Below are 12,588 nucleotides of genomic sequence, written 5' to 3'. Positions count from 1 at the left end.
CCCATCCACCACCTGAGAACCACACCACCTCCCAATCAGCCAGGTATGTCTGTCCCATCAACCACCTGAGAACCACCACACCTCCCAATCAGCCAGGTATGTCTGTCCCATCCACCACCTGAGAACCACCACACCTCCCAATCAGCCAGGTATGTCTGTCCCATCAACCAGCTGAGAACCACCACACCTCCCAATCAGCCAGGTATGTCTGTCCCATCAACCAGCTGAGAACCACACCACCTCCCAATCAGCCAGGTATGTCTGTCCCATCCACCACCTGAGAACCACCACACCTCCCAATCAGCCAGGTATGTCTGTCCCATCAACCAGCTGAGAACCACACCACCTCCCAATCAGCCAGGTATGTCTGTCCCATCCACCACCTGAGAACCACCACACCTCCCAATCAGCCAGGTATGTCTGTCCCATCAACCAGCTGAGAACCACACCACCTCCCAATCAGCCAGGTATGTCTGTCCCATCCATCACCCCTCCCAATCAGCCAGGTATGTCTGTCCCATCCACCACCTGAGAACCACACCACCTCCCAATCAGCCAGGTATGTCTGTCCCATCCACCACCTGAGAACCACCACACCTCCCAATCAGCCAGGTATGTCTGTCCCATCAACCACCTGAGAACCACCACACCTCCCAATCAGCCAGGTATGTCTGTCCCACCCACCACCTGAGAACCACCACACCTCCCAATCAGCCAGGTATGTCTGTCCCACCCACCACCTGAGAACCACCACACCTCCCAATCAGCCAGGTATGTCTGTCCCACCCATCACCTGAGAACCACCACACCTCCCAATCAGCCAGGTATGTCTGTCCCATCCATCACCTGAGAACCACACACCTCCCAATCAGCCAGGTATGTCTGTCCCATCCATCACCTGAGAACCACCACCTCCCAATCAGCCAGGTATGTCTGTCCCATCCATCACCACCTCCCAATCAGCCAGGTATGTCTGTCCCATTCATCACCACCTCCCAATCAGCCAGGTAGGTCTGTCCCATCCATCACCACCTCCCAATCAGCCAGGTATGTCTATCCCATCCACCACCACCTCCCAATCAGCCAGGTATGTCTGTCCCATCCATCACCACCTCCCAATCAGCCAGGTATGTCTGTCCCATCAACCACCACCTCCCAATCAGCCAGGTATGTCTGTCCCATCCATCACCACCTCCCAATCAGCCAGGTATGTCTGTCCCATCCACCACCACCTCCCAATCAGCCAGGTATGTCTGTCCCATCCATCACCACCTCCCAATCAGCCAGGTATGTGTGGATCAGCCCATACATTGAGTCCATACATCGTTGGCATAGTTACTGCTTCAGTGTGGATGGAGTCGAAGGGGACAAACAGCAGCCTATTCCGCATCTCGTAGTTTTTTACACTTCGATTGAACAACGGACTGAAGAAGGGGACCAGGTACAGCGAACCGTTGGGATGTTTATCTCAGTGTTACAGATGAGAGAGAAGAGCTAACGGACTGAAGAAGAGGACCAGGTACAGCGAACCGTTGGGATGTTTATCTCAGTGTTACAGATGAGAGAGAAGAGCTAACGGACTGAAGAAGAGGACCAGGTACAGCGAACCGTTGGGATGTTTATCTCAGTGTTACAGATGAGAGAGAAGAGCTAACGGACTGAAGAAGGGGACCAGGTACAGCGAACCGTTGGGATGTTTATCTCAGTGTTACAGATGATGAGAGAAGAGCTAACGGACTGAAGAAGAGGACCAGGTACAGCGAACCGTTGGGATGTTTATCTCAGTGTTACAGACGAGAGAGAAGAGCTAACGGACTGAAGAAGGGGAGCAGGTACAGCAAACCGTTGGGATGTTTATCTCAGTGTTACAGACGAGAGAGAAGAGCTAACGGACTGAAGAAGGCAAGCAGGTACAGCGAACCGTTGGGATGTTTATCTCAGTGTTACAGATGAGAGAGAAGAGCTAACGGACAGAAGAAGTGAAACCTTCTCTGGGCTGAAATGAGCAGCATGTGTTCTCAGGGTGCAGAACCAGGTTACACTGATAATGCTCAGACCCACCCACCCAACACAGAGACACGCCAGGTCATGAGAATCCAGCCACCTCTCAGGAAGTCATGCGCCCAATCATCTAATGAAACATTATCCTTCCTCAGCATATTTTATGCGCCAATGATTGTGATTGTATGTATGTATGTATGTATGTATGTATGTATGTATGTATGTATGTATGTATGTATGTAGTATCACTGGCAGACATGTGGGGCCTCTACTGTCCATATTGACGAGGTGCAACCAGCAATCCTATTGGCTGTCGAGATGCAACCAGCAATCCTATTGGCCGTCAGCTGAAGGCAAATGCATCTCGACATCTCGAGACTGAAGAAAACGAATAATACACAACGCGGTTGATTAAATTAAAAGATTTTTAATCAGTAAAAATCTGTTCAATATTTGACATGTAAAACAGCTGCATCTTCTCTTTTCCTGAATTAACATAGAAAGACATTTTTAGCGATTCTTGTAAAAATAGATGAACAAAAAGAACCAGAAACAAAATGCACCTTCTCTGTGGAGAAATCACCTGGTGCTCCTTGGAAAAATACAAACACACAACCAAAAACCCAGGCTTCAGAAGACAGCTTCTCACTACTAAACTCACCGAGTGTATATGTCCCAAATGGAAACCCTATTAGCTAGACTAGCACTGCATCTAGAATAGGGTGCCATTTGAGGCGCATTTCTAGTGTTCATCGGCCCATTGGGCTTTATTCCATTTCTTGTCGTTCCATGTCACCAACTGCCCATTTGACTTGTATTTGTGTCTCTCTGTGACGGGGCTGGTCGCTCCTCTCTGACCTCACTGGGTAGAACCTTCTCCCGGACCACTAGCCCTTATGGATTCTACAGTTGGCATTATGACTGGACATTCTAGAGTGTTACACACATTCTAAAGTCCGAAGCTTAGAGGCGTCATCAACAACACGCTGCATTGTCTGTAGTATCATCTCCTTTCCTTCCCGTCTCTCTCTGGTCCCAGAGGACATCCTACGGTACCTGGTTATAAAGCTGCTGTGTCTATGTCGTGTTCCCTCCTTCCACTAGGAGAACATTATGAAGCTGTGATTCCTCTGGTCTCCCACCTCCTCTACTCCCACCATCTGTCAGGGCCCCCGTAGTACCTCCTCTTTCTTCTAGGGGGGGTCAAGAGGCTGTGATTCATCAGCTGTTTCCATTCTACCAGCATTACTTGGCATGACATGCCCCTTCATTAAGAGGCCATATAACTCCTCCTCCTCCCCTGTCTCCTCCTCCTCCTCCCCTGTCTCCTCCTCCTCCTCCCCTCCTGTCTCCTCCTCCTCCTCCCCTCCTGTCTCCTCCTCCTCCCCTCCTGTCTCCTCCTCCTCCCCTCCTGTCTCCTCCTCCTCCCCTGTCTCCTCCTCCTCCCCTGTCTCCTCCTCCTCCTCCTCCCCCTCCTCCTCCCCCTCCTCCTCCTCCTCCCCCCCTGTCTCCTCCTCCTCCTCCTCCCCTGTCTCCTCCTCTGTCTCCTCCTCCTCCTCCCCTGTCTCCTCCTCCTCCTCCCCTGTCTCCTCCTCCTCCTCCTCCCCTGTCTCCTCCTCCTCCTCCCCTGTCTCCTCCTCCTCCCCTGTCTCCCTGGCTCTCAGCGCTCCCAGTAAAACCCTCAGCAGGGTATTCTCCTCCCCTGTCAAGAGGCCATATAACTCCTCTCCTCCCCTGTCTCCTCCTCCTCCTCCTCCTCCCCTGTCTCCCTGGCTCTCAGCGCTCCCAGTAAAACCCTCAGCAGGGTATTCTCCTCCCCTGTCAAGAGGCCATATAACTCCTCTCCTCCCCTGTCGTCTCCTCCTCCTCCTCCCCTGTCTCCTCCTCCTCCTCCTCCCTGTCTCCTCCTCTTCGTTCTCCTCCTCCCCTCTCTCTGTCTCCCTGGCTCTCAGAGCTCCCAGTAAAACCCTCAGCAGTGTATTCTCAGTGAGAAGGTTCTCTGATGCGTCCGCTAGTTCCTGTAGTCTCCTGACCGCCTCCCCTAACTGACGACTCTTCTCCTTGTGCTGCTCCACTAGGCTCAGCCTCTCGCGCTGCAGCTCGCCATTCTGGGACTGCAGCAGTGCATTGTGGGTCTCCAGGGCCACGGCGTGGAAGGATAACCGCCGGTTGTCTCGCCACAGCTGGGCCAGTTGGTTGGAGAGGCGCTGGCGTGCACGATGTAATGTCTGGACTTCTCCTTGTAGAGCGCGGAACTCCGCCTTGAGGAGAACGTGAGGGTGAGGGTCGGATCCGTCTGCTTTCATTGGCTGGTGGGCGGAGTCGGAGTGCTTCAGGATGAAGCGTAATAGGGTGGGGAGAGTGATGGGCGTGTCCTCCGGGAACTTGACGGACAGGTGTTTCCTAAGAGACGAAGAGAGTCAGGAAGTAACATTAGACTAGTTAGTCTAACTAAATGAGGCATGAGAGGCTGTGGGAAATCTTTCATATTAGTGAATCATAGACAACAGGTGTTTATAGACAACAGGTCTTGTTTAGTACACAGAGAACAGTCTATTCAATATCAGGTCTTGTTTAGTACAGAGAGAACAGTCTATTCAATATCAGGTCTTGTTTAGTACACAGAGAACAGTCTATTCAATATCAGGTCTTGTTTAGTACAGAGAACAGAAATATCAGTCTTGTTAAATATCAGGTCTTGTTTAGTAAACAGAGAACAGTCTATTCAATATCAGGTCTTGTTTAGTACACAGAGAACAGTCTATTCAATATCAGGTCTTGTTTAGTACACAGAGAACAGTCTATTAAATATCAGGTCTTGTTTTGTTTAGTACACAGAGAACAGTCTATTCAATATCAGGTCTTGTTTAGTACAGAGAGAACAGTCTATTAAATATCAGGTCTTGTTTACACAGTACAGAGAGAACAGTCTATTCAATATCAGGTCTTGTTTAGTACACAGAGAACAGTCTATTCAATATCAGGTCTTGTTTAGTACACAGAGAACAGTCTATTCAACAACAGTCTAAGCAGGTCATGTACAATACAGGTCTTGTTTAGTGTGTTCTGGTCTTACAGAGAGAACTGTGTCTTGAGGAGGACAGGTATGTCTTCTGTACTTACCTGTGTCTGAGGAGGACAGGTATGTGTTCTGTCTTACCTGTGTCTGAGGAGGACAGGTATGTGTTCTGTCTTACCTGTGTCTGAGGAAGACAGGTATGTGTTCTGTATTACCTGTGTCTGAGGAGGACAGGTCATGTGGTTCTGTATTACCTGTGTCTGAGGAGGACAGGTATGTGTTCTGTCTTACCTGTGTCTGAGGAAGAGGAGGACAGGTGTGTGTTCTGTCTTACCTGTGTCTGAGGAAGGGAGGACAGGTATGTGTTCTGTCTTACCTGTGTCTGAGGAGGACAGGTATGTGTTCTGTCTTACCTGTGTCTGAGGAGGACAGGTATGTGTTCTGTCTTACCTGTGTCTGAGGAAGGGAGGACAGGTATGTGTTCTGTCTTACCTGTGTCTGAGGAAGGGAGGACAGGTGTGTGTTCTGTCTTACCTGTGTCTGAGGAAGGGAGGACAGGTATGTGTTCTGTATTACCTGTGTCTGAGGAGGACAGGTATGTGTTCTGTATTACCTGTGTCTGAGGAGGACAGGTATGTGTTCTGTATTACCTGTGTCTGAGGAAGAGGAGGACAGGTATGTGTTCTGTCTTACCTGTGTCTGAGGAAGAGGACAGGTGTGTGTTCTGTCTTACCTGTGTCTGAGGAAGAGGAGGACAGGTATGTGTTCTGTATTACCTGTGTCTGAGGAAGAGGAGGACAGGTATGTGTTCTGTATTACCTGTGTCTGGGGAAGGAGGAGGACAGAGGGGAAGTGATTACCACAGGTATGAACTCCTGTGTCTGAGGAAGAGGAGGACAGGTATGTGTTCTGTATTACCTGTGTCTGCAGGTATGTGTTCTGTATTACCTGTGTCTGACAACAGGAGACAGTATGTGTTCTTTCTCCTGTTACTGGGGGACAGGAAGTTTAACTGTGTCTGAAACAGTTGAATATCAATGGAATGTAAAAGGACAGGTAAATGTTCTGTATTACCTGTGTCTGGGGAAGAGGAGGACAATTCAGCACTTACGTGTCTGACAAAACAGAAACAACCCCCAACCAGTCAGACAGCCAGGTATGTGTTCAACCAGCCAACCAGTCAGCCAGTCAGACAGCCAGTCTGGGGAAGCCAGGACAGGTCAGCCAGTGTCTGGGGAAGCCAGGACAGCCAGTGTCTGAGGAAGCCAGGACAGGTAGCCAGCCAGTGTCTGCCAGCCAGCCAGCCAGCCAGCCAGCCAGCCAGCCATTACCTGTGTCTGGGGAACCAGCCAGCCAGCCAGCCAACCAGCTTAGCCAGGGGAGCCAGCCATTACCTGCCAGCCAACCAGCCAGGTCAGCCTGTATTACCTGTGTCTGGGGAAGAGGAGGACAGGTGTGTGTTCTGTCTTACCTGTGTCTAGGGAGGACCAGCCTTAGCCAGCCTGAGGAGGACCTGTCTTACCTGTGTCTGGAGAAGAGGAACCAGCCTTACCTGTGTCTGGGGAACCAGGACAGTCAGCCATTACCTGCCAGCCAGGACAGGTATGTCAGCCTGTATTACCTGTGTCTGAGGAAGCCAGCCAGCCTGTATTAACCAACCAGCCAGTCAGCCTTACCAGCCAGGACAGGTAGCCAACCAGTCAGTCACCCAGTCAGCCAACCAGCCAGGTCAGCCAACCAGCTAGTCAGTCAGTCAGTCAGCCAGCCAACCAGTCTGTATTACCTGTGTCTGGGGGAGAGGAGGACAGGTATGTGTTCTGTATTACCTGTGTCTGAGGAGGACATTACCAGCCAGCCAGGACAGAGGGAGCCACCATGAACTCCCACGGCAGCGCGCCACGTTCACCCTACACACAGAGACAGTCATGCGTCACATCCTGTTACTACAGGAAGTTTAACCAGTTGAATATCAATGCCAATCAAAAAAGCCAACCCAATTCAGCACTAGTCACAAAACAGAAACAACCCCCCCAACCAGTCAGTCAGCCAGCCAACCAGCCAACCAGTCAGCCAGTCAGACAGCCAGTCAGCCAGCCAGCCAGCCAGCCAGCCAGGCAGCCAACCAGCCAACCAGCCAGCCAGCCAACCAGCCAGTCAGACAGCCAGTCAGACAGCCAACCAGCCAGTCAGCCAACCAGCCAGCCAGTCAGCCAACCAGCCAGCCAGCCAGCCAGCCAGCCAACCAGCCAGTCAGCCAGTCAGTCAGCCAACCAGCCAGTCAGCCAGCCAACCAGTCAGTCACCCAGTCAGCCAGCCAGCCAGTCAGCCAACCAGCCAGTCAGTCAGTCAGCCAGCCACCCAGCCAGTCAGCCCTCAGCCTGCCGCATGGTGAGCCAGTGCTGTCAACCAGCGGAACATTCTACCAGCCAGCTGGATGATGACCAGTCAGGCCAGCAACAGAGCCAGTAGCCACACCACCAGACTGCCAGTAGAACAGCACCACCATCCTGGTCAGAACCCAGCCATTTTATATCCCACCTGGCGATGGTGACTGTGCTGTTTCCAGAACAGCACCACTGGATGATGACGTGGTTTAGAACAGAACACATTTTATATCCAGTAGAACAGCACCACATCCTGGAGAACAGCACCATAACCCCTGACTGTAGTAGAACAGCACCATAACCCCTGACTGTAGTAGAACAGCACCATAACCCCTGACTGTAGTAGAACAGCACCACAACCCCTGACTGTAGTAGAACAGCACCATAACCCCTGACTGTAGTAGAACAGCACCATAACCCCTGACTGTAGTAGAACAGCACCATAACCCCTGACTGTAGTAGAACAGCACCATAACCCCTGACTGTAGTAGAACAGCACCACAACCCCTGACTGTAGTAGAACAGCACCATAACCCCTGACTGTAGTAGAACAGCACCATAACCCCTGACTGTAGTAGAACAGCACCATAACCCCTGACTGTAGTAGAACAGCACCATAACCCCTGACTGTAGTAGAACAGCACCACAACCCCTGACTGTAGTAGAACAGCACCACAACCCCTGACTGTAGTAGAACAGCACCATAACCCCTGACTGTAGTAGAACAGCACCATAACCCCTGACTGTAGTAGAACAGCACCATAACCCCTGACTGTAGTAGAACAGCACCATAACCCCTGACTGTAGTAGAACAGCACCATAACCCCCCTGACTGTAGTAGAACAGCACCACAACCCTGACTGTAGTAGAACAGCACCACAACCCCTGACTGTAGTAGAACAGCACCACAACCCCTGACTGTAGTAGAACAGCACCATAACCCCTGACTGTAGTAGAACAGCACCATAACCCCTGACTGTAGTAGAACAGCACCATAACCCCTGACTGTAGTAGAACAGCACCATAACCCTTGACTGTAGTAGAACAGCACCATAACCCCTGACTGTAGTAGAACAGCACCATAACCCTGACTGTAGTAGAACAGCACCATAACCCCTGACTGTAGTAGAACAGCACCATAACCCCTGACTGTAGTAGAACAGCACCATAACCCCTGACTGTAGTAGAACAGCACCATAACCCCTGTCCATCCTAGAAACCAGAAACCAGTCTGAACTGAACAACTAGGACGTGTCTTAAAAGGTCTGTCAAATCAAACCACACAGTTATTATGTTAAACCAGTGGGGGGTGAGGACCACCCTCCCTCTCCCTCTCTGCTCCTCCCTCTCCTGCTCCTCCTCCCTCCCTCTCTGCTCCTCCCTCTCCTGCTCCTCCTCTCTCCCTCCCTGCTCCTCCCTCTCCTGCTCCTCCTCCTCCCTCCCTGCTCCTCCATCTCCTGCTCCTCCTCCCTCTCCTCCTCTCCCTCCCCCTCCCTCCCCACTCATTTTCCTCCCTTTCTACTCCCTCTCCCTGACTGCCTCCTCTCTCTCTCCTCCCTCCCTGCTCCTCCCTCTCTGCTCCCCCTCCCTGCTCCTCCTCTCTCTCCCCCTCCCCCTCTCCTCCCTCATTTTCTTCTCTCCCTTCTCACCCTCTCCCATTTTCTTCTCTCCTCCCTCTCCCCCCTCCCTCCTCCCTCCCTCCTCTCTTTCCTCCCTCCCTGCTCCTCCCTCTCCTGCTCCTCCTCCCTGCTCCTCCTCTCTCTCTCCCCCCTCTCCACTCCTCCCTCATTTTCTTCTCTCCTTTCTACTCCATCTCCCTGGATGCCTCTCTCTCACCCACCCTGTGAGGATCCATGACAGTGGTAAGGAAAGAGGTGGTGGTCAGCTCTGAGATGAGGGTCTCTTCTGGGGCCTCTCCTCCTCCTCCTCTCTCCTCCCCACCAGGCGTCTCTGCAGTGGGCTGTGGGAGGTGCTAAAGTTCCTGATGAACAACTCTGGAGGGGCAAGACGACACACACATGGGTAAAGCTGTCTATTTTCCCTAGATCTGGCCTGGGTTCAAATACTATTAGAAATCTTTCAAATACTTTGCTTTAGCCTGCCTGGAGTGCCAGATGGGTGGGGTTTGCAGTTTCAGGACGTTTCTATTGGTCCATTAAGCCAGGCCAGCTCAATCAAGCACAGCTGCAGAATTTTTATGATTTCCAAATGGTATTTAAACCCAGGTCTGTTTCCAAGTAGACAGTGACTCTAACAGCAGCTGGTTGACCCAGTAGCTCCCAGAGACTCTGTAAGAGTAGCTAGTTGACCCAGTAGCTCCCCAGTCTTACCCAGAGACTCTGTAACAGTAGCTAGTTGACTCAGTAGCTCCCCAGAGACTCTGTAACAGTAGCTAGTTGACCCAGTAACTCCCCAGTCTTACCCAGAGACTCTGTAACAGTAGCTAGTTGACCCAGTTCCTCCCCAGAGACTCTAACAGTAGCTAGTTGAACCAGTAACTCCCCAGTCTTACCCAGAGACTCTGTAACAGTAGCTAGTTGACCCAGTAGCTCCCCTTACCCAGAGACTCTGTAACAGTAGCTAGTTGACCCAGTAGCTCCCCAGTCTTATCTAGAGACTCTGTAACAGTAGCTAGTTGACCCAGTAACTCCCCAGTCTTATCTAGATCTGTAACAGTAGCTAGTTGACCCAGTAACTCCCCAGTCTTACCCAGTGACTGTAACAGTAGCTCGTTGACCCAGTATCTCCCCAGTCTTACCCAGAGAGTCTGTAACAGTAGCTAGTTGACCCAGTAACTCCCCAGTCTTACCCAGTGACTGTAACAGTAGCTTGTTGACCCAGTATCTCCCCAGTCTTACCCAGAGAGTCTGTAACAGTAGCTAGTTGACCCAGTAACTCCCCAGTCTTACCCAGTGACTGTAACAGTAGCTTGTTGACCCAGTATCTCCCCAGTCTTATCTAGAGACTCTGTAACAGTAGCTAGTTGACCCAGTATCTCCCCAGTCTTACCCAGAGAGTCTGTAACAGTAGCTAGTTGACCCAGTAACTCCCCAGTCTTACCCAGTGACTGTAACAGTAGCTAGTTGACCCAGTATCTCCCCAGTCTTACCCAGAGAGTCTGTAACAGTAGCTAGTTGACCCAGTAGCTCCCCAGTCTTATCTAGAGACTCTGTAACAGTAGCTAGTTGACCCAGTAACTCCCCAGAGACTCTGTAACAGTAGCTAGTTGACCCAGTAGCTCCCCAGTCTTACCCAGAGAGTCTGTAACAGTAGCTAGTTGACCCAGTAACTCCCCAGAGAGTCTGTAACAGTAGCTAGTTGACCCAGTAGCTCCCCAGTCTTAGACTCTGTAACAGTAGCTAGTTGACCCAGTAACTCCCCAGTCTTACCCAGAGACTCTGTAACAGTAGCTAGTTGACCCAGTAACTCCCAGTCTTACCCAGAGACTCTGTAACAGTAGCTAGTTGATCTAGTAACTCCCCAGTCTTACCCAGAGACTCTGTAACAGTAGCTAGTTGACCCAGTAACTCCCCAGAGACTCTAACAGTAGCTAGTTGACCCAGTAACTCCCCAGTGACTCTAACAGTAGCTAGTTGACCCAGTAACTCCCCAGTCTTACCCAGAGACTCTGTAACAGTAGCTAGTTGACCCAGTAACTCCCCAGAGACTTAACAGAGAGTTCTGTAACAGTAGCTAGAGATCTAGTAACTCCCCAGTCTTACCCAGAGACTCTGTAACAGTAGCTAGTTGACCCAGTAACTCCCCAGTGACTCTAACAGTAGCTAGTTGACCCAGTAACTCCCCAGTCTTACCCAGAGAGTCTGTAACAGTAGCTAGTTGACCCAGTAACTCCCCAGTCTTATCTAGATACTCTGTAACAGTAGCTAGTTGACCCAGTAACTCCCCAGTCTTACCCAGTGACTGTAACAGTAGCTTGTTGACCCAGTATCTCCCCAGTCTTACCCAGAGAGTCTGTAACAGTAGCTAGTTGACCCAGTAACTTCCCAGTGACTCTGTAACAGTAGCTAGTTGACCCAGTAGCTCCCCAGTCTTACCCAGAGAGTCTGTAACAGTAGCTAGTTGACCCAGTAACTCCCCAGAGACTCTGTAACAGTAGCTAGTTGACCCAGTAGCTCCCCAGTCTTACCCAGAGACTCTGTAACAGTAGCTAGTTGATCTAGTAACTCCCCAGTCTTACCCAGAGACTCTGTAACAGTAGCTAGTTGACCCAGTAACTCCCCAGTCTTACCCAGAGACTCTGTAACAGTAGCGGTTCCTCTGTGGTCCAGAACGTAGTGCACCTCATCCTTCAGGTTCACGATGGTCGCAAACGACTGTGCGCCATCACCGGTCCCGTTGCCTAGCAACCTTCCTAACTCCCCAGGCCACCGCCACCCATCTCGTCGTTGCCTAGCGCCCCAAGGCGCACCGCCAGCGGCCAGTGGAGGACGGAGTCCAGGATGTAGAACCTGAGCGTCTTATTTGTCCGACACCTCAACCCTTTAATCCCGCCTGCTTCCTGGTCCTGGGAGGACGGGGAGGAGTCCTGGGAGGAGGATGGTGAGGGAGGGGGTGTCCCTAACCCCTCGTTGTCTAGCCCTAGCCCCTGCTGTGGGAGCAGGGAAACCCCTAGCTGTCCCAGAGTTCTACAACAGGCACTATAGCGACCTGACGACGGGCTGTAGCTACTCAGGATGTTACTACAGGCAACCGTCGTCACCGTCGCAGCAACAGGTAGGCAGCATCGTCTGAGGTAGGACTGGAGCACGGCAGCGCCACCTGATGTCTGGGAGGGGAAGGTGCACAGGGGAGAGCGACCCGGATTGGACTGGTTGAGACAAAGCTCACACACCCTGGAGGTGGAGCCTGGGAGGGGGTGTGGCCTGGGCAGAACCACTGAGAGGCAGCAGAGAGGGGGGGACAGGGGCTGGAAGGGTCCACTGTAGTAGTAGTGGTCAGAGGGGTGGTGGTGGTGGTGAGGGGAGTCGCTACAGGAATGGTAGCGAACCGCGACGTCTGCAATCTAGAAGGGGGTCGAAGAGTTCAATTAATGTGGATTTAGACATTCTCATCTTCAGAGATCTGAAGCCGTCTGACTACATTCATCTAGATGGAACAATTCACAACGATGTTCTCGAGCCATGTTTTATTCTTCATCACATCAAAACATTAAATGTTGTAGTA

The 12,588-nt window shown here is 51.5% G+C and overlaps 1 protein-coding gene and 1 long non-coding RNA gene across 12 annotated transcripts in view; both read right to left on the bottom strand.

The window, feature by feature from the left end:
* The window catches only part of LOC127928841 (thioredoxin domain-containing protein 11-like), a 40,134-nt gene that overhangs the window by 12,957 nt on the left and 14,589 nt on the right, over positions 1-12,588 (bottom strand). The window contains exons 9-11 of the mRNA XM_052516265.1: positions 11,779-12,427; positions 6,449-6,491; positions 3,551-4,404 (exon numbers count right to left, since the gene is read on the bottom strand). Of these exons, the coding sequence (XP_052372225.1) occupies positions 3,551-4,404; positions 6,449-6,491; positions 11,779-12,427 (1,546 nt within the window). The remainder of the gene's footprint in view (positions 1-3,550; positions 4,405-6,448; positions 6,492-11,778; positions 12,428-12,588) is intronic.
* LOC127928836 (uncharacterized) lies at positions 7,639-11,624 on the bottom strand. 11 transcript variants are annotated; one of them, XR_008132422.1, is made up of 3 exons: positions 11,603-11,624; positions 9,245-9,398; positions 7,639-7,657 (listed from the first exon to the last, which is right to left on the bottom strand). It is a non-coding gene; the product is annotated as an uncharacterized LOC127928836 (long non-coding RNA). The 11 variants fall into 11 exon arrangements; XR_008132423.1 differs by lacking the exon at positions 11,603-11,624 and adding an exon at positions 11,552-11,573; XR_008132424.1 differs by lacking the exon at positions 11,603-11,624 and adding an exon at positions 11,127-11,148.

This window comes from Oncorhynchus keta, unplaced genomic scaffold, assembly GCF_023373465.1.
Source record: "Oncorhynchus keta strain PuntledgeMale-10-30-2019 unplaced genomic scaffold, Oket_V2 Un_scaffold_4275_pilon_pilon, whole genome shotgun sequence".
In the NCBI taxonomy this organism is placed as follows: Eukaryota; Metazoa; Chordata; class Actinopteri; order Salmoniformes; family Salmonidae; genus Oncorhynchus; species Oncorhynchus keta.
The sequence above is the reverse complement of the archived record's forward strand: the minus strand, read 5'-3'. Positions and strand labels throughout refer to the sequence as shown.